The 21004-nt window shown below is 38.8% G+C and overlaps 1 protein-coding gene across 1 annotated transcript in view; it reads right to left on the bottom strand.

The window, feature by feature from the left end:
- The window catches only part of VPS20.2 (vacuolar protein sorting-associated protein 20.2), a 55596-nt gene extending 35220 nt beyond the window's left edge, over positions 1-20376 (bottom strand). Inside the window, exon 1 of the mRNA XM_089831341.1 lies at positions 19516-20376. Within this exon, the coding sequence (XP_089687467.1) occupies positions 19516-19617 (102 nt within the window). The 5' untranslated portion in view covers positions 19618-20376. The remainder of the gene's footprint in view (positions 1-19515) is intronic.
- Positions 20377-21004: the final 628 nt, after the last annotated feature.

Here is a 21004-nt window from a genome sequence, read left to right as displayed (position 1 = left end):
AAATGAGAGACCTTGAATCTTTGACATTTGTGTTCTCTACAGGTCAGTTCCCCCTCATTTTCTATGGATTGTGAAAGAATTGCTAGGGCTGGTCCAGCTGCAAAGGTTTTACTGCAAATTTCTGGTTTTCAGGTCCACATATTGCTGGGTATGTGCATGTTATGGGGTTGTCCAGGGTTGATTCAGCTAGCTGATTCTATTTTTAGTTGGCCTGAGGAATTTTAGTTGTTAGCTAAACTGATTTTCCCATAGTTCGAAAACCCAGACTCAGACTTGACTCCACAGCCCAAAATATTGACTCGGACGTTGCAACAAAAAAAACCTCAGCAGACTTGGCAAAAGAAAATCAATGCGTGTAGAGAACATACAAATCTAATTGGGCTATCAATTTGTCCTATTTCAAACATTGCATGTCATCTGAATCAAGCTCTCAAAAGCTGAAATTCCAGTCACTATGTTATGTTCAGGTGCCAGACAAGTCCGAGCCTAAGAATTAGACTCAGCGGTCTGGTAGCAGAACTCATCTGAGTACTCTCCTGTTCCATAAATTGGCTCAGGAGTCTGGTCAACTCAGCGTGGCCAATTCAGAGACTCACAAGTCTCACTGAGTACTTAGTCTTCAAGCTATGATTTTTTCACTTTTCAGTTTACTTTGTATTCCCTGAGTTGCTATAGTAAGGGGATAGATGGGGTTTTGTAATCTTAGGATTACTGGTGGTTAGGCTTTCCTTAGTTTAGTTATAAGGAAGCTTTTGCGAGGCTTTCAAATAACATAATGTCTTTTCCAGCTAAAAGATTGGTTGCAGGACTTATATAATGGTTGAAGGACTTAAACTCCCTTATTTACTGATCAAAATGATATGTTAGGGACAAAATCAGACATACAGTATTACAGAAACTTTTCAAGCAAATATCCCATAATATGCAGTTGTACAACTTCATAATATAAAGTTTCAATTAAGGGTCAACTAAGGTTAGAGGAAGACTAAGTCAACATTGACCTCTTCTCACCAAAAGAACAAATTTATTATACCAATAGCTGAAAAATGAATATATTATAATGTAATTTCTTTCTAGTACAAAGGTTGTTTATTACTACACCTACACAACTTAAACCAGATTTAGGTTCACGCACAATTCTCCTGCAAGCAATAAATAAAGTAAATATTTAATGGTTCCTTTTAAAAAACTGGCGTTGACCAGAATTTTATCATCACAACACCTATCAAATTAGATGAGATAAGTGGGCCATTGCTGGATGATAATTCTTACAGAACCAAGAAACTAACAATTTTTATTGTTTTAAAGTGGAACATAATTTTTTCAAAACGATAGCAAATTCTCCTTAAACAAGAATTCACTCTAGATGCAAGGCTCTCCATCCTTATGAAGCCCATTTTGTCAGGTAAGGATATACCAGTCTTTTCATTAATGCCTAGGCAATCTGCTTTTCTTGTAAATCCATGCTTAAAGTTCAGTGCCACAGTCATATTCTACTAATCAATTTCCAACGCCTGAATTGCATCCCTCAAAAAACATAGTCCATTTAATGCTTCAAAGCATTTTCAACACAGAGAATTGTATCAATGTTTTACAGATATCCGTATTTCCATATATTCATGGGCAAACAGTTTTTATTTGACATTGTAGCTTTCATAAAATTCAAGGTCAGAGTTATCTTCTTCTGTTCAATTTCCACTAAATTGCATCCCTCAAAGAACATAGTGCATCCACTGCTTCAAAGCATATTGTCAACACAAAGAATTGAAACAATGTTTTACAAAAAGCAACTCTCATGATGAACAAAGTTCAAAACCCGGCAAGCAACCATGCTAACACAACTATATTCAAAACAACGTTAAAATTTCACTTTCTTTCAAACAGCAATTCAATATTTTACTCCCCAATAATGGACCAATTTGTTGAACTAAAGAAAATACAGAAAAGAATATAAAATCTAAAACTAATTCAGACAACAAAATGCATAAGATTTAACACACAGATTTATAGTGGTTCATCCAGCTAGTCTGGATTACATCCACTCTTCAATATCTCTATTCGAATTATAATTCTCAGTACAATACAACAGCAGCAGATTGATTATGCACATATACAATCTTCAGTCTTAGTGGAAGATGAAAAGACTTGGAAGAGGAAGAGACGGCAATGATTAGGCTTCACCATCAGACCAACAAAGCTGTTACAATATTCCTCTGCCACTAACCATTACAATCTCCCACCTGAAGTCCAATCAGTGCTGCACAGAGATATCCCCTACTTGGAATGCTTATGGCTATGTCGTGGCAATGCTGAGAGAAGCTCTACAGAATTCGAACTTCTCTCGAGGTACAACCTTTGTAAACACATCAGCCAGATTAACCTTTGTATCAATCTTCTCTAACTGTAGCCTTCCCTCTTCAAGAGCATGATGGATAAAGTGAAATCTGGTTTCTATATGTTTGAGGCTCCATCTGATCAGAACATAGAGAGAATAGAAGTTCATAATCATCAAATTTCCAAGGACGCTTTCTATCTCTAGTAGATCTCCTTGGTTGTGGGATTTCATTGATATCTTTTGTATGTTCAACTCGAAAATCAATGTCAATACCCTGTTCAAAGGTGTGATTTTCATTGTGAATCGAATAAGACTCTATCGGTTCTCTAATCTGTATTGTGTACTGGAGTAAGTCTGTCAATAGGCATGTGCAGCAGAGTGGAATCTGCAGGGTACTGAGGAGCAGGTTGAGGCTGTGGGCGATAGTGGTGCACCACAGATTGGCAATTGGCAGCACCACCGAGCGGACATATGGTGCAGGCAGGATCGGTTGAAGTTGATTGTTGCTCAATGCTTGGAGATGAAGTGAGGGATTTATTATCTCTAGCCTCCATGGACAGTAAGATACCAGGGAGAACATCATGCTCTTGTGGGTGTAGTTGAAACAAAGCATCATACTCTTGGGTATCGGAAGTGTCATACATTGGGCCAGAGGATGTAGGAGCATTTCGCAAGGAATCTAATTTAGTGTGCATTTAGTGGTGAGAAGATGCCGCAGGTGCCAGTGATGTATTAAATAATGAAGATGGAGATCGAGTAGCATGAGTAGAAGGGAATACCGTAGGGAGAATGGGGTTTTATTCGAACAGGGAGGAGGACACATCTCTTACCTGCAGTAGAGCAAGGGTATGCAAAGGTATGGGAACAATGATAGTAGATGTGTGAGGAGGATTAATGAAAATAGGCAGTGTGAGCATAGGAGCGAAACTCACACATTTGGTGTGACATGTAGAGCTTTGAATAATGGAATTTGGGCCATTATTAAATAAATCACAATCAAAATAAGTACCTGAAGTAGTGACCAATTTTTGCAAACCTGAGAATGATTTCTCATTAAAAATAACATCCCGACTGCAAACCACCTTATGAGCAACTCGATCCCACAATCGAAAACCAAACTGATCTTCACCATACCCCAAAAATACACATCTTTTGGATTTGAAATCCAATTTCGTTCGCTGCTCTTTAGGAACATGAACATATGCATCACAGCCAAACACTTGTAAATGAGAGAATGAAATCCTTTTACCAAGCCACCTTTCTTCCGGAATATCAAAATCGAGACAAGATGAAGGAGCTCGACTAATTAAATAAACAGCAATATTGCACGCCTTTGCCCAAAATTCCTTCCCCAAACCAGCATTTGATAACATACATCGAGCCCTTTCCAAGACAGTCTGATTCAACCTCTCTACTGCACCATTTTCTTGAGGTGTATAAGGCACTATTTTAATCCTCTGAATACCATGATATACACAAATGCTATCAAACTCCGAAGAGCAAAACTCACCACCATTGTTCATTAGTAGACATTTAATCTTTTTCCCAATTTGATTTTCCAACATAGCCTTAAAAAATTTGAACTTTGAAATTACTCACATTTCTTGTTCACCATGTAAACCCAAACTTTTCTAGTGCAATCATCAAAAAATGTGACAAAATAGTTAGCACCATCAAGAGAAGTTACCTCCGTAGGACCGAAAACATTGTAATGCACAAGCTCTAATGGAGAAGATTTCTTCTCATGTCCTATCCATACGAAGCTGGTACGATTTTGCTTGCCATAAAGACAATGCTCACACAACTCCAAATCAAGTAATTTAAGACTCGGAAGCTAGTCTCTTCAAAGCATGACTTTAAGACCCGTTTTGCTCATGTGACTAAGCCTCTTATGCCAAAGTTCAGAATTAATTTCTGCAACCACCATGGTTGCTCCCACTTCACTATTGCACTCTAAAACATATAAACTTCCAGAATTCTTTCCTTAAGCCAAAAATAACTAACCTTTGGACACTTTTCATGAATCAAGATCAAAATTAACATTACAGCATTGATGCAAGAGCATCTTGCGACTGAAAAAATTAAAAAAATTAAAAACAAAAAATTGGAGGAGAGAGAAAGTGACGAAAATTAGAGGAAAAATAATAAATAATAAATAGAAAGAAAGAAAAAAAGGACAAAAAAGGGAATTTCTATTTTAGAGGTGCATAGGTGGCGTAAATAGAAAAATAAATAAAAATGGTTGTCATTCCATTTATCGAGGTGTGTAGATGGAATTCCAGAAGTTTGTGGACATTTTATTTAATCATGCATTTAATATTTATTGGGTCACGTGGTGGTGCTTAGTGGTATTTGGGTGGGAATTAAATATTTGTTGAAAGGTAGTTGCATTTACCTTTTATCCCACATTGGTTGTGTTGGTAACATCTTGGGTAGAAAGTGCCCATTTAAGCAAGGCATACGAGCATTTCTAATAAAGTTGGAAGGTGTGATCTCTTTTTAGTAGACGCTTGGAGAGAAGGAGGAAGCAGAGGAGCGAGTTTTCCTCACTCTGTGGACAGAGCGTCGAATGTGAGGTAGTTTACAACAGGATTGTGGTGGAGTTGTGAGTTTGTGAGAAGAGCTAGTGGTTGCAGTTTAGAAACAAGGAGGTTGCTTGGTGGCTTGCGAGCACAAGTTGAGATCTTGGAGGTTTCTACCAGAGTGTGGATCTGGACTAGTTAGTGTATGGATTGGATCTTGAGGGATCTTGCAGAACTGTTATTGTAATTGCTTTGTATTTGGCCATAACCAAGAAGGCCTTACAGCCTAGCACATTGCATGTAACAGTTATTTTATGAATAAAGAGTTGTGATTTGATATCAGATCTTGCTCTGTTATTGTGTTTCCATTGTGTGGTTATATTGCTGGGGGCTAAGACATCTCCTTTGGGGATTCTCCTGCCTTGCACTGCGTCAGGTGGTATCAAAGCGAAGGTTGTTCCTGAGTGTGTAGATAGATTGCCGAAATTGTGGCAATTTGCACCGAGACTTGAGTTGAAGAAGTAAATCTGAGTTGATCTTGATCTGGTGGTGGATTTTCTTTCTGGAGTCCTAGATCTCTAGGTGGCAAGGCAGTAGATCATTGTTCTGACTTGCAATTGCAAAGTGCTTACAGATGGATCGATAGATGCAAAGATGGAAAACTGATCTTGTTGAGACATGATTGTAGAGAGTTTGTGGATTGCAGATCCGTGGTCCTAGACTTGTGATGTGGTTCCCAATTGTTCATGTGAGGTGGTAGGTTGAGATCTAACTTGCAAACAATTCAATTTTGTCACAAGGAGTATGGGAAGGATTTGTTGCAGAGGGTTTATGAAGATCTTGGGAGATGGCTCCGAGAGGATTGGAACCTGAGATGATTGCGAATCTTTATAATGTGGTGGAGAGGAATTTTTCTAAGATGTATGCTTGGGTTGAAGCTAGTTTGGCTAATCGAACTAAGAAGGTGGTTGCTCAGTTTGAAACTAGTTCGTATGATCGAGATAAAGACAGGATGAGGAAGGCATTCCGTAGATGTTTGTGGAGCTGGAGTCTACCAATCCGGAAGAGAGTTGTTTGGCCAGTGAAGAGACTTGTTCATGAGAGAAGATGTAATCACAAGGTCGAGGTGGAAGAGGTTGGTTTTGTTGATCAGTTTGTGGCGCCTGATACAGAACCTACAGAGCAGCTGGAGGTTGTTGTTGAAGATATTCCTAACCTTGTTGATGTTGGGATGGAGATTGGTTTTCATGATCAATTGTTTGATTTCGACATGGAGATTGCCGAGCACTCAGTCGTGGATGATCCAGTTGTTGTTGGTGGGGACTTGTATGTTGCAGAGCATCTTGTGGTGAACAATGAGATGGTTGGTGTTGAGAGTTTGGAATATGTTATTGAGGGGTTACATATGGCTGTTAATATGGAGTTTGTTTTTGCTTGTGTGAATTCACTAGTTGCTGATGTGGATAAGGGTTTGTTGATGACGTATTATGTTTAGTTTGTTCCTAGGAGTGAGCATGTTGATTGGATGGTTGAGATTCTAGTGTTTGACCTATGGATGTAGATGTGGATGATGTGCAGATTGGTTTTCTTGTCCCTGTTGAGGTGGAAACCTTTGGTGAAGATGAAGATGGTTGTAGATCTTTCTTTTGGTGTCAAAGTGTGGAACACACTTTTCTATCTTGGTGCAGGAGCATCTTGAGTCGGAAAAATTTATTTAAAAAAAATTTTTAAAAAATTGGAGAGAGAGTGACAAAATTAGAGCAAAAACAATAATAATAAATAAAAAGAAAGAAAAAAAGGGAATTTCTATTTTCGAGGTCCATAGGTGGTGTAAATAGAAAAAAAAAATGGTTGTCATTCCATTTATCGAGGTGTGTAGGTGGAATTCTAGAAGTTTGTGGACATTTTATTAACTCCTACATTAAATATTTGTGGGGTCACGTGGTGGTGCTTAGTTGTATTTGAGTAGGAATTAAATATTTGTTGAAATGTAGTTGCATTTACTTTTTATCCCACATTGGTTGTGTTGGTAACATCTTGGGTGGAAAGTGCCTATTTAAGCAAGGCATATGAGCATTTCTAATAAAGCTGGAAGGTGTGATCTCTTCTTAATAGAAGCTTGGAGAGAAGGAGGAAGCAAAGGAGCGAGTTTTCTTGAGTCTATGGACAGAGTGCCGAATGTGAGGCAATTTACAACAAAATTGTGGTGGAGTTGCGAGTTTGTGAGAAGAGCTAGTGGCTGAGGTTTACAAACAAGGAGGTTGCTTGGTGGCTTGCGAGCACAAGTTGAGATCTTGGAGGTTTCTAACAAAGTGTGGATCTGGACTAGCTAGTGTATGGGTTGGATCTTGAGGGATCTTGCAGAACTGTTATTGTAATTGCTTTGTATTTGGCTGTAGCCGGAAGGCCTTACAGCCTAGCACATTGCATGTAACAGCTATTTTATGAATAAAGAGTCGTGATTTGATATCAAATCTTGCTTTGTTATTGTGTTTCTGCTATGTGGTTATATTGTCAGGGGCTAGGACATCTCCTTTGGGGATTCTCCTACATTGCACTATGTCAAGAATTCTGTATACAACTAACTGAAATCAGATTACGCTTAAGTGTAGGAACATGCCTAACATCTTTTAAAAGCCATTCACTGTCATTTTTCAGTTACAATAAAATATCTACTTTGCCGACAATATCACATTATTTGTTATCCCCAAGAAAAACTTTACGAAACATACCTTCATGGTAATTTGTGAACGCACTCCAGCTCCAAGTACCAAAGCTCCATCAGTTGCATCATTTACACCATCCTGGATTACTTTGTTTTGAGCCTTTTTGTAATTCCAATATTGCTTCTTGGTGTGGCCTGATTTACCACAAAACCAGCAAGTGCCATTTCTTCCTCTAGACTTCGAGTGATGATTCAATCTGCCTCTTCCATTATTATTGTTGTTATGTCAACCTCTTTCACTACTTCCTCTATTGCTTGTGCTTGCAATTGTTAGAGCATCACTGGAAGAGAATTCGTGGTGCTTCCTTTGCATGTCTTCACTAAGTAATGTGGCTGCAACTTCATCCAATTTCAGCTTGCTCTTGACTGCTACTGAAGTGCTCACAGCCATTACTACGCCTTCCCAGTTGTTCAGAAGTGAACATAGTAATAAAATACCTTTTATTTCATCATCTCATGATATACCAACTGAAATGAGTTGACTGGCTAATGTATTAAACTCATTCAGATAATTCGACATTACTCCCCCTTCTTTCATTTTCAGATTATATAGCTTCTTCATTTTAAAAACTTTATTCAATGTTGAAGGTATCCCATACAATGAAGACAATTTCTCCACTAGCTCTCTAGTTGTCTGCTCAGTTGAAACATTAAACAACACGTTACTGGAGAGAGCTAAGAAAATCGTTATCCTTGCTTTCAAATCCAATTTTTCTCATTCTTCGTCTGTCAATGATCCTTTGCCCTTTGTCTTACCAAGCAACGCAGGTTGTAAATCTTGCTTGATGAGCACAGACTCTATATGCACTTTCCATAGCCCTAAGTTTTGCCCAAAAAACTTTTTGATTTTTCACTTGTCCACCTCATCCATGGCGTCTGTAAATCTTTATCAATTTCTAGAAAAATCAAATGAGCTTAGCCAGCTTTGATACCAATTGTTGAACTAAAGAAAATACAGAAAAGAATATTGTTGATGTCAATTTTTTATACCACATAACATATTAGCAATTGAATATCTGATACAAAGTATCAAACACACAATTCCTCTCTTGAAAAGTTAATACTCATGGGACATGAGAATAACTCCAATGTTCCTTACACCTGTGGATACTAACTCAGTATATCAATGTGATTTGCTGGCAATCACATAGGCGACCTTACGTTGTTTGTTTGAGGATGACTTGGACTTTGATGGAATGATGGTGATGGTGATTTGGTGAGAATGCTAGATGATGTTGATGGAGAGGGTAATGGTGATGGAGAGTGAATGGTCTTATGACTTGTGCCTTTCTAACTCTCTTCTTCAAAATTCTAACTCCTCAACTACTTGCTATTCTACTCCTACTCCCTTGAATGGAAGATTAGCAAGTGGACGGGGATCGAATCTAATGAAATTTAACCGGTGGCTCCACCTCCATAGATGCAATGATTCAAAGGAAAGTGAACTAGTTTACCACACAAGGCAAATGTGTTGACAATGAATATCATAAGTGAAGGAAGGGATTCCACTGAGATCCTGATTGAGTCAGATCCAGATGCTTCATCCCACGAGGGTGAAGGCATGTTCAAGAACTTTAAGAACTTTGTGACTAGAACTGTGCACCAAGGAATGGAGTTGAGTAATCAAACATCAATGAGAGATTTATTATTACCCAACTGGTGCAAAATTCACAATGCATTCCATTCAGAGTTATCTTGTTCCTTGTGTACAGTTGCCTTAGAACAAGTGGGAAAGAGAATCCTAGGGGCTCTAAAACAAGATGATCAACACGGCAAACAAAGGGTTGAGACTCTGCAAGTTGATGAAGCAGAAAGTAGCATGATGGGTGAAACAAAGAACCAAATTACACCACCCAACGTGGAAATGAAGAGAAATGATGAAACAAACGAGTCGAATAATTCCCAAAAGGAGAAGTATCAAGAAAGCAATGGAGTATGGACTCTAAAGTTCGATGGTTCCAAAACTAAGCAGGAAGCTAGAGCTGAGATTGAGTTAGTCAGTCCAACAGGGGTAGCATATTTGGAGGCACATAGATTGCAATTCCCATGCACCAACAATATGGCAAAATATGAAGCTTTGATTTTAGGCTTGTTGTGTGCTATCAAGAAAGGTGCCAAGATACTACATCTACTTGGAGACTCATATTTAGTAATTGAGCAGATAAATCAAAAGTTTGCCTGCCATAAGAAGAGATTGACGAGATATAGAAACAGAGTTTGGGATTTGATAGAGGACTTCAATGCCTTCATTATCAAGTTTAGCTATAGAGCAAACAATCAGGTGGCAAATGCCCTCTCATAGACTGCAAGCTCACTAGCACCAATTGAGTTTGACAGTTTGAAGAAATTTAGGGTTGAGTTGGCATTGGTCCCATTAGTACCAGATAATGTCAAGAACTTCTAGGTATTTGAAGATGATAGACATATCCTCAAGTTCTTGACCAATTCAGATGTATTCACAACACAAATCATTGATGGTGAAGTGGATGACGAAGCAAAGATCGATGTAGAAAGAGTTATGAGCTTGAAGACAAATACGATTCCAAAGGGAATGATTGAATTAGAAAGAATATTTGACATGGACCAATTCCACAAAGCGCAATATCAACCCACAGGAGGTGATGAGTGTGAAAAGGTAAATTTGGGAATCGAGGATTGTCCCAAAATAGTTCATATTGGGAAAGTTTGCACACCTAAGAAGAAAGCGGATATACTAAGTTTGATAAGGGAATTCCCTGATGTAATTGCTTGGGGATATGAAGATTTGAAAACATACGATCCTTCCATCGTTACACAATTCCACTGAAGGAAGAGAGTAAGCCATTCAGGCAGCGATAAAGGCTAGTCAACCCTTTGTTAGAACCATTGATATTTCAAGAAGTGAAGAAGTTGTTGGATGCGCGAATCATCTTCCAAGTAAGGCATTCAACGTGGGTCACCAATCTTGTCCCAGTCAGGAAGAAGAATGGAGAAATAAGGCTATGTGTTGATTTCAAAAATTTGAACAGGGCAAGGCAAGGATTCAATCCTAATGGTCTTATCAAGGTAGCTCATGGAAATGTGTTTAAATATGTTCCCACTATAGAAGACTTTTGGGCCAATGCCAAGGATGACTTTCATGTGAGAAAGCTAGCTTTCTCAAGATTGTCGGTGAACATGATGAGAGATATCAAATGGAGAGGCCTTGATTTTCCCAATCAACTGGAAGATGATGGAAATGTGGTGAGAGAAGATTATGATACAGTAGAAGGAACAGAGTTGAATCCAGTAGATTGGGATGATTATCAGGATCCTTCCTTGGAGGCAGTTACAAGAGCAGTTGATTTGCATACCAGGTCGTGGTATAATGAAAAATTAAGGAAGCTACAAAGTCAAAGGATTCCCCTTATGAGAAGATGAGGCCAAAAGAAGGTCCAGTGGAATCAGTCGGATAGAAGGGTGAAGGAAATAGTCGGCAACAAGAAACAACTAGGAGCTAAAAGAGAGCTTTGGAGGTTGAGAAAAGCAAAGAACATCCGGAACCTCCAGCCAAGAGGTAGCATGCAGCGCCGTCAAGGGAAAGTATAATTGAGGCTAGAGGCCAAGAAGATAACACAAGTGAACAAAGGACCGTGGTAGAAGTGAGCTCTGATTCAGAGTCAAGTGGTTATAGTAATAGCACCGAGTACTCTCCTCTCTCAGAAAATCAACGTGGAGATGGCATGGCAGTTACTAGTAATGAAGGAGATGGGCCGATTGATATCGAGGCAAAAAGTCAGGCACCTGAGGCCATTGGTGATGCTCTGTTAGTCAAAATAAATCCGGATTTGGGGAGATGCACTGCACCACTATGGTTAAGGCAAATGCTTATGCCAAGAGGCGAGGTAGTAACTGCCCGAACAATTAAAGACATCCAAGGACTAATAGAAAAGGCTGATAGCGAGAACCAAAAACAAATGGCAAAAACGATGACAAAGGTAATCAGGAGCAACAATGATGGTCACCGAAAGGTTCAGATTGCTATACCAACAGTCAACAAGGCATTGGATGAGATTGCAACCCAAGAATATGAGATAGTGTGTGAAAAATTTTATTGTTGCAATCACTGATTATTAATCTCCTATCATAAACGATTATTAAACTGCTGAAAATAAATTCCCAACTAATATTGAAAAATAACACAACTGCAACTTCACTTATAAAATACGAAAAGAAATGAACAACACAATGAACACAATATTTTTAGATAAATTGTCCCTGGAAAAACCCCTAAGGGAAAACCAGTACTACAGATGAGGAATTATATTAAACTTCAGCAAATCAAGAGATACAAAATTCCTTGCCTCTTACTGGCAGAATTCCGACAACCTCCTAATTTATCCCACTGATAATCCCCACTGCTATTCCCACGCTAACACTGCGCTCTTGCTAACACTGCAAGACTGTTTGCTAACACTGCAAACATTTCTCCAAACTTCATGTTCTCCAAATGCCCCCCTAACCTCCTTTTATACTACTCCTGTTGGTAAACCAACGGCCGAGATTGATTTACAATCGACGGTTGAGATTAAAACAACTTAACAAACCTAACCAAGTCGGTTTCTAGTTGTTTCCAAAAGTAGTCAATTAATTAACAAATATTTGTTTCTAATCTAACCAATTAGTTAACAAAACAATTACTTGCTAAATAATAGCAAATGGACAAACAATTGTCCAAAGCTAACAAAACTAACACTCCCTCTTAGCGAGGAAGCTGTTGTGCAGGACACCTAACTTATCTCTGAAGAAAATAAATTTTGCCTTCCCCAATGCCTTAGTCAGAATGTCTGCTACTTGCTCCTCTGTAGGTATGTACTGTAGCTGAACAACTCCCCTTTGTACACAATCTCTGATGAAGTGATATCTGATATCTATATGTTTAGACCTATCATGAAACACTGGATTCTCAGACAACTTGATGCAACTCTGATTGTCACAATGTATCACAGTAGTCTCAACCTTCTAACGAAACAAAGCTACTAACAACTTCCGCAGCCATATAGCTTCACATGTTGCCATGCTAGCTGCTATGTATTCTGCTTCTGCTGAACTCAGAGCCACAGGCTTTTGCTTCCTGCTGAACCAAGAAACAACTCCTGATCCCAAGCTGAAACAACACCCTGAAGGGCTCCTTTTGTCTATTGTACTTCCTGCCCAATCTGCGTCAGTATAGCCTATCAACCTGATACCTTCACCTCGAACATATCTGATCACATACTCGACTGTACCACGCAAGTAACGTAGCACATGCTTAGCCGCTATCCAATGCATTCTCTTTGGTTCAAGTTCAACCATGAACTGACTAAGAGAGTTAACTGCAAATGCTATATTTGGCCTAGTGTTGACCAAATACATAAGCGAACCAATCAACTGTTTATATAAAGTGGGATCTACATCTTTCTCCTTAGTTGTATCTACCTTCCTCCAATTCGTGATCATGGGTGTAGACTTGGCTTTGCAATCCTCCATCCCAAATTTCTTCAAGATTTCAATGCAATATTTCCCTTGACCAAAAAAAATCTCCCCATCTGTCTATCACACTTCCATGCCTAGAAAGTAGTGCATAAATCCTAAATCCTTCATCTCGAACTCTTCTGCAAGGTTCCTCTTGCAATCCATTATGAGCCCTAGTGAACCTGTAAGAAATAGGTCATCCACATAAAGAACAAGAATGAGAATCTCACCCCCAACCATCAAGTAGTAGAGCTTAGCATCTGCTTCACTCTTCACAAAGCCCATTTTCTGCAAGTATGTATCAATGCGTTCATACCATGCTCTAGGAGCCTGCTTGAGTCCGTACAATGCTTTCTTCAATCTGCACACATGGGTCTCTTTGTTGTGTGCTACAAAGCCTTCTGGTTGTTCTATGTATACCTCCTCATCCAACTCACCATTAAGGAATGCTGTCTTGACATCCATTTGATGGATTTGCCATCCAATCTGTGCTGCAAGTGAGATTACAGCTCGTATAGAAGCATACCTGGCCACTGGAGCAAATGTCTCCTCATAGTCTATTCCCTCCTTCTGAGAGAACCCCTTTGCCACGAACCTCGCCTTGTATTTCTCGATGCTACCATTTGCACCGTGCTTTATCTTATAGATCCAATGTGATCCAACTGCAGCCCTATCTGTTGGTCTAGGTACTACCTCCCACACATCATTCTGCATTATTGAAGAATATTCCTCAACCATAGCAGCTCACCATACCTGATGTTCTGCAGCTTCCTAATAGCTAGAAGGTTCACTATCTACCAACTGACTAACTAATGCCACATAGTCATTGAACTTGGCTGGTTGTCTGCGCTGTCTAGTACTCTTCCTAGGAGCTCCCACAAACTCCTGAGTATCCCTTTGTGTATCTGGAATCACTTGGTTCCCGCTGCCAACTGTAGAGGATGAAATGTCGACCTCTAAGTCTTCTAGATGCATTTCTTGTTGCACCTGTTGCTTCATACTCTGTGAATCTTCACTAACTGAGTCTACACTCGTAATGGTAACTGTACTTGAGCTTTGTTGCTCTTGACTTGGTCTTGGAGCTTCTGTTGGCTGCTCACTCTGATCATCTGCTGGCAAATCTCTAGATCTCCTGAATGCCTTGTCCTCCATGAACTTGACATCCCGTCTAACAATTATTCTTTTAGTCCCCGGAATGAAAATCATGTATGCCTTTGAGGTCTCACTGTACCCAACAAAGTACCCCCTCTCTGTAGTCTGATCTAACTTTGTACGTGTATCTCCAAGAATATGGTAATATGCCAAACTCCCGAATATCCTGAAGTGACTAACATCTGGCTTCTTCCCTGTGAAAGCCTCCTCTGGTGTCATCTTCCCTAGCACCTTGTGTGGAACTCTATTCTGAATGTAGACTGTTGTATTACACGCCTCTGCCCATAAGTAACGGGGCATGTCCTGGTCATGTAGCATAGCTCTTGCTGCCTCCGATATAGAACAGTTCTTCCTCTCAGCAACTCCATTCTGCTGTGGATTGTAAGGAACAGTCCGTTCTCTCTTGATTCCTTCTCTGGTACAGAACTCCTGGAAGACATTTCCTTTGTACTCGCCTCCATTGTCTAACCGAAGAACCTTTATCTTCTTTCCTGTCGAGTTCTCCACAAGAGCTTTGAACTCTTGGAATCGACTGAAAACCTCATCCTTAGTCTTCAAGAAGTATATCCAGGTCTTTCTAGAGAAATCATCAATAAAAGTAACATAGTACTCATATCCTCTGAGAGATTTCGTCGACATTGGTCCACAAACATCTGAATGTACTAGATCAAGAACACCCTTAGATCTGGTGTCACTCCTTGGAAAAGATGCTTTCGCAAACTTCCCCAACACACATCCCTTACATACATCGTCATGCTTTGTGCTCACCTTTGGAACACCTGTCACTGTCTCACAAAGCAATCTAAGTACTCCATGATGAATATGGCCCATCCTCCTATGCCATAGCTCTCCAAGATCTCTAGGATTACTGTTGCTCATAAGTGCCTTAAGAGTATCAAACTGCAATTTATAAAGGTGACCACTCCTAACTCCAATAGTTATGGGTGATTTCCAATCCTTGTGCTTAATCAACACATTTGTCCCTCTAAAGAGTACATTATACCCCCTATCCTGAAGAACGGATACAGAAATCAAATTCATACCTAAGTCTGGCACATATAACACATCATGAAGTGGAATTATCTTTCCATTCTCCCTCTGAAACTGAACAGTCCCTTTCCCAACAGGGTTGAGTTTGGACAAGTTTCCCATAGACATCTAGATGTTGGTGTCCTCCTCCTTGTAACTGGAGAAGTACTCTCTAACTCCTATCATATGAAATAACGCCCCACTATCTATATACCAAACACACTATGAGGTTGAGCTAACCATACAAGCTATGAGTGCAAACTCATCTTCCATTCTACTGGAGAGTCCTTCCGCACTTGCTGAAGCTGCCACCTGCTTCTTACCCTTCTTCCTCTCTAGGCAATCACTAACATAGTGGCCAAACTCGTGACATCCAAAGCACTTGACCTTAGAAAGGTCCTTCTTCTTCTTCTCACTTTGTGAATTTGATCCTTTGCTAGATCCCTTCTTTGCTTTCCCTTTACCCGCTAGGGCAACGTTCTCTTGTTCCACCTCATTGTTCTGACTCTTGTTGGCCCCATTGACAAGACTTAGTCTAAACTCCTCCTGAGTGAAAACAGTCCATAGTCGATCCCAACTCGGTAAAGTATCTCGTCCACTGACAACTTGAACAAAAACACTCCATTGTTTAGTAAACCCATTTAGGGCTATTCTCACTAGCTCATCATCACTAGGGCTATCTCCAACAGCTGCTAACTCATCCTTGACAAGTCTGAGTCTGGTGAGGTAACTTGTCACATCTTCTCCCTGATTCATTCGGGTATTCTTTAGCTTCTCTTTGAGAATCAACTTCCTGTTGGTGGTAGCATTCTGGTATAGATTCAGAATGGCGTCCCACATCTTCTTCGCTATATCTAGCTCTGCGATATGTGGAACAATATGATCCTTGACACCATCAAGGATAATCCTCCTTGCTTTGGCATCATCCTTCCTATATGCTGCAAGCTGTGTTGCATCCATTGGTACAGGTACAACACTGGTAGCATAATCCTTGATACCATTTTCTTCCAACAATAAAGAAATTCTGGCCTTCCAGACACCAAAATTTGAGGTACCATCCAATCTATCCTGATCTCTCAAACTAGCTGAAGCCATCTCAAGGGTTTAAAGCAATAATAAATTTAAAGAGATCAAAATTTCTTTCCTAGGGAAAAACTCTTCTACCCTTAACAATGCTCTGAAACCATGTGAAAAATTTAACTGTTGCAATCACTGATTATTAATCTCCTATCATAAACGATTATTAAACTGCTGAAAATAAATTTCCAGCTAATATCAAAAAATAATACAACTGCAACTTCACTTATAAAATACGGAAAGAAATGAGCAACACAATGAACACAATATTTTTGGATAAATTGTCCCTGGAAAAACCCCCAAGGGAAAACCAGTACTACAGATGAGGAATTATATTAAACTTCAGCAAATCAAGAGATACAAAATTCCTTGCCTCTTACTAGCAGAATTCCGACAACCTCCTAATTTATCCCGCTGATATTCCCCACTGCTATTCCCACGCTAACACTGCGCTCTTGCTAACACTGCAAGACTGTTTGCTAACACTGCAAACATTTCTCCAAACTTCATGTTCTCCAAATGCCCCCCTGACCTCCTTTTATACTACTCTGTTGGTAAACCAACGGCCGAGATTGATTTACAATCGACGGTTGAGATTAAAACAACTTAACAACCCTAACCAAGTCAGTTTCTAGCTGTTTCCAAAAGTGGTCAATTAATTAACAAATATTTGTTTCTAATCTAACCAATTAGTTAGCAAAACAATTACTTGCTAAATAATAGCAAATGGACAAACAGTTGTCCAAAGCTAACAAAATTAACATAATGGAACATAATTTGGGAAGAAACACTGATGATATGGAATGTGAAGAGATCCAGGAAGGTATGGCTTCAATCAGAGAAAGGTTGAGGAAGGTAAATGAAAGGATCATAAAGTTGGAGGTCGAGAACAAATATTGGAGAGATTGTCAGCCTATCCAACAGTTGCACCAAGCATCCCTTCCTCAAGATAGTGGGAGCAACCTAGAAGAGATATTGGCTCAGCTACATTAAGTCAAGGATTGGATCCATAATACAATCCAAGATGGGCGAAATTTCTTGCCTTCCTTTGTCTCGACATTCCGATCATTAGTGACCGTAAGAAACAAATTCAGAATATTTGAAGAGTGGAAGGATTTCCTTCCAATCAAGGATTTGGCTATTCTCAGGTTACAGGCGTTCATTGGGCTACCAGAGGCATATTTGGAAAGGGCCAGGTTGGTTGATGGAGGAGTGAGTATAGTTGAGTCTTGGTTTGTTGCCTTGACTACCAGATTCAAAACACTCAAGGAGATACAGAATGCAATTGTACAGCACAGTCCAGGTGTCGACACTTCCATTTCAACCATGATGAGCGACGTTGGGGTGGCGCTTGATTTTGAAGACATCAAAGAACAGGACATTGATGAGACAAGACTTGGATCAAGATTGGATGAGTTAGGAAAGGTTGCTATCAAGAAGAAACATTTGGGCACCCTTTCCTCCCTCAATGCCTTTATCGGATTTGCAAAAGAGTATGAGGACCATGAAAAGACACTACAAGTAGCAAGCAACATGATGTAATCAGCTAAGCTCAAGATAAAGCATAATCCTTGCCCTCCCATGGAGGAAGTCAACGAAAGGCTAGCTAGGTTCATTGCCTTAGCTAAAAGAATGAAAGAACAAGGGAGATTTATATTAGAAGATCATTTGATGTAAGCCCAAATGGCAATTTCTCTTTCTTCTAGGGTAAGACAAGTGTCTAATTCTGATTGGCCACCATTTTGGTGCCTTCTCATTGGTTGCTACTTTTCCACTTTTTTCATTGGTCCATTGGCAAGGTGGCATCTTTTCATTGGTTGATGGGGGGCAACCCTAATTAGGGTTTTTAGGATTCAATCTGGATCGTCGATTTTGCCTCTTTATCTCTATTGTCGGTTGTACATTTTGGCCTCTATATGAGGCCATTTGCTCTCATTTGTAATGGTCAAAGAAAATTGTTACAAAGATAATGCCAAAAATCGCTTTTCTTTCTCATTGTTGTGACTTGCATGGTGATTAAGAGCTTTTGGCATTGTTGCAGGGTTTCTACTTCCAAATAGTTAGAGTAAAATTTCTTTTCAAGTTGTTAAAGTGGATTGCATTTCAAGTTATTAAGTAAGAATAAAGTAGATGAATAGTTGTCTGGTAGCATTAGTAGATATTTGATAGGGGTCAATAATAGGCCACTAGCATCTTAGCAGCTTGTTGAGAAGCCTTGTGTGGTAAACTAGTTCACTTTCCTTTGAATCATTGCATCAATGGAGGTGGAGCCGGTTAAATTTCATTAGATTCGATCCCCATCCACTTGCTAATCTTCCATTCATAGGAGTAGGAGTAGAATAGCAATTAGTTTAGGAGTTAGAATTTTGAAGAAGAGAGTTAGAAAGGCACAAGTCATAAGACCATTCACTCTCCATCACCATCACCCTCTCCATCAACATCATCTAGCATTCGAACTGAATCACCATCACCATCATTCCATCAAAGTCCAAGTCATCCTCAGACAAACAGCGTAAGGCTGCCTAAGTGATTACCAACAAATCACAACAATATACTGAGTTAGTATCCATAGGCATAAGAAACATTGGAGTTATTCTCATGTCCCATGAGTACTAACTTTTCAAGAGAGGAATTGTGTGTTTGATACTTCGTATCAGATATTCAATTGCTAATATGTTATGTGGTATAAAAAACTGATATCAACAAATATAAAATCTAAAACTAATTCAGACGACAAAATGCATAAGATATAACACAGATTTATAGTGGTTCATCCAGCTAGTCTGGATTACATCCACTCTTCAAGCAGAGCAATATCTCTATTCGAATTATAATTCTCAGTACAATACAACAACAGCAGATTGATTATGCACATATACATTCTTCAGTCTTCGTGGAAGACGAAAAGACTTGGAAGAGGAAGAGACGGCAATGATGGGGCTTAACCGTCAGACCAACAGATCTGTTACAATACTCCTCTGCCAATAACCGTTACACAGTTCACCTAAGAAAAAGCCTAAAATTCATTAACTTGATGATAAATTAAAATTCCCTTATCTACGAATTCTAGCTGCAATCACGTGAAGGTGGAAATGTCCCGTAAAAAGCTACTGTAAGTGTTAGCAGATAAAGAGGGTTAAAAAAGTCCTGAATATCAAATCTTAAGAAAGACGGGATACAGAGATACCATACAATTGACATACCTGTTGCTGATATTGCGCAAGCTTTCTCCTTTGAGTTTTAAGAGACAATATTGCCCTGTCGACATCTGTTACCTTGGGCTTCTTTGTAAATAGATTACCCATTTCTCTCTCCACGCACACTCTAATGATAATATCAATATAAACCCTTCCGAAATTCAAAACCTAGATTGAATTATGACATCCAGCACAGACTCCGCAAGGTCATCGTATTTCCAGCAATGATAAAATATACTCTCATTTTATAGTACAATCGGGGATCTAACCTGTAACATATATTCTCCGCAACGTCTTCCGAAACACGACAGTTCGTCAATGTATTCCAGGAGGCACGTACGAATGCTGATCTAGTGCCCGGAATTGGCCTTTATTAAACAGGATCCGTGTATCATAGAAATTTGATGGGCTTTAGACGAGCATCGTCCTAATTTCACTAGCGATTTCAAAGATGGAATTGATTGAATTTTAGAGGGGGCCTGTTTGAGGCAGAATTGAAAGCAACTTTCTTTGAGCGAGCTAAGTTGTGTGTGGCCTGTCTTGGATCCTATGATGTGATGCCTGCCATGAATTGGGTGAGCAATTGTTGGGCATAGATAGATTGTTGCGCCAAAAAGCGTAAAGTCCGTAGCTGATCGGGATGACCCTGGTCATCCAAATGAGTTAAGAGACCGTTTCGTTCAAGGCAATTGTTGTTTTTAATATTGTCATGTAGTTGAATAAGTCTCAATTACAGGGGATGTCAAATTTCAGGGGCACTTGTAGAGGAGGAGGAGGTGCAATGTCCATTTTGAAGGCCTTCGGAAGCAAAATTTATGAACGATTTATGAAGACTCTCTCCAAAGAAGTATAGCAACACCTAAATTAGCGAGGTCTTTTAAGCATGGAGCCATCTATCTAAGAAATTATCTTAATTAATTTTTTTTAAATTATTATTATGTGTTAATTTCAATCATATTTAAATTCACAATTTATAGGCTCTTGCCTAAATTTATATTAGAAATAAGAAGTTAATCTATATTTTCTTTTTAGGAAAATCTAACTTTTACTTTGGTTTTTTTTAGTTTTTACAATTATTTTATTTTAGTTTAGTTTTTAAATTAGTTTAAATTTTAGTTTTTATAATTATTTTGTTATATTGTTATTAATTTTTTATAATAGATTTCTTATGTAGAGATTTTTTAGATGTTGTTTTATTTTATCTAGTTATAATATTTTTAAAAAGAATAATTTACTTAAATTAAAAATTAATTAAGCTAATAGACTTTGTATGGGAACTTCTTCAAAAATTATTTTCTCATCATTTTAAAAAAAAATAGTATATAATTTCAAAATAACAATTGAATAAAGATTTTCTTTGAGAAAATCCAAATTTTATTTTATTTTTAAAATTAATTCACTTTTAAAGTTTTAAAGTTGTTTTAGTTTTTTTTTTTAATTAGTTTTATTTTTCACTTTTTAGATTAGCATAGTTTGTAGTTTTTATAATTATGTT

Source organism: Cupressus sempervirens, chromosome 5 (assembly GCF_028749045.1).
Source record: "Cupressus sempervirens isolate cs-2001-9-10 chromosome 5, ASM2874904v1, whole genome shotgun sequence".
Lineage (NCBI taxonomy): Eukaryota > Viridiplantae > Streptophyta > Pinopsida > Cupressales > Cupressaceae > Cupressus > Cupressus sempervirens.
Note: the sequence above shows the minus strand (reverse complement) of the source record. Positions and strands in the feature narration are given on the sequence as shown.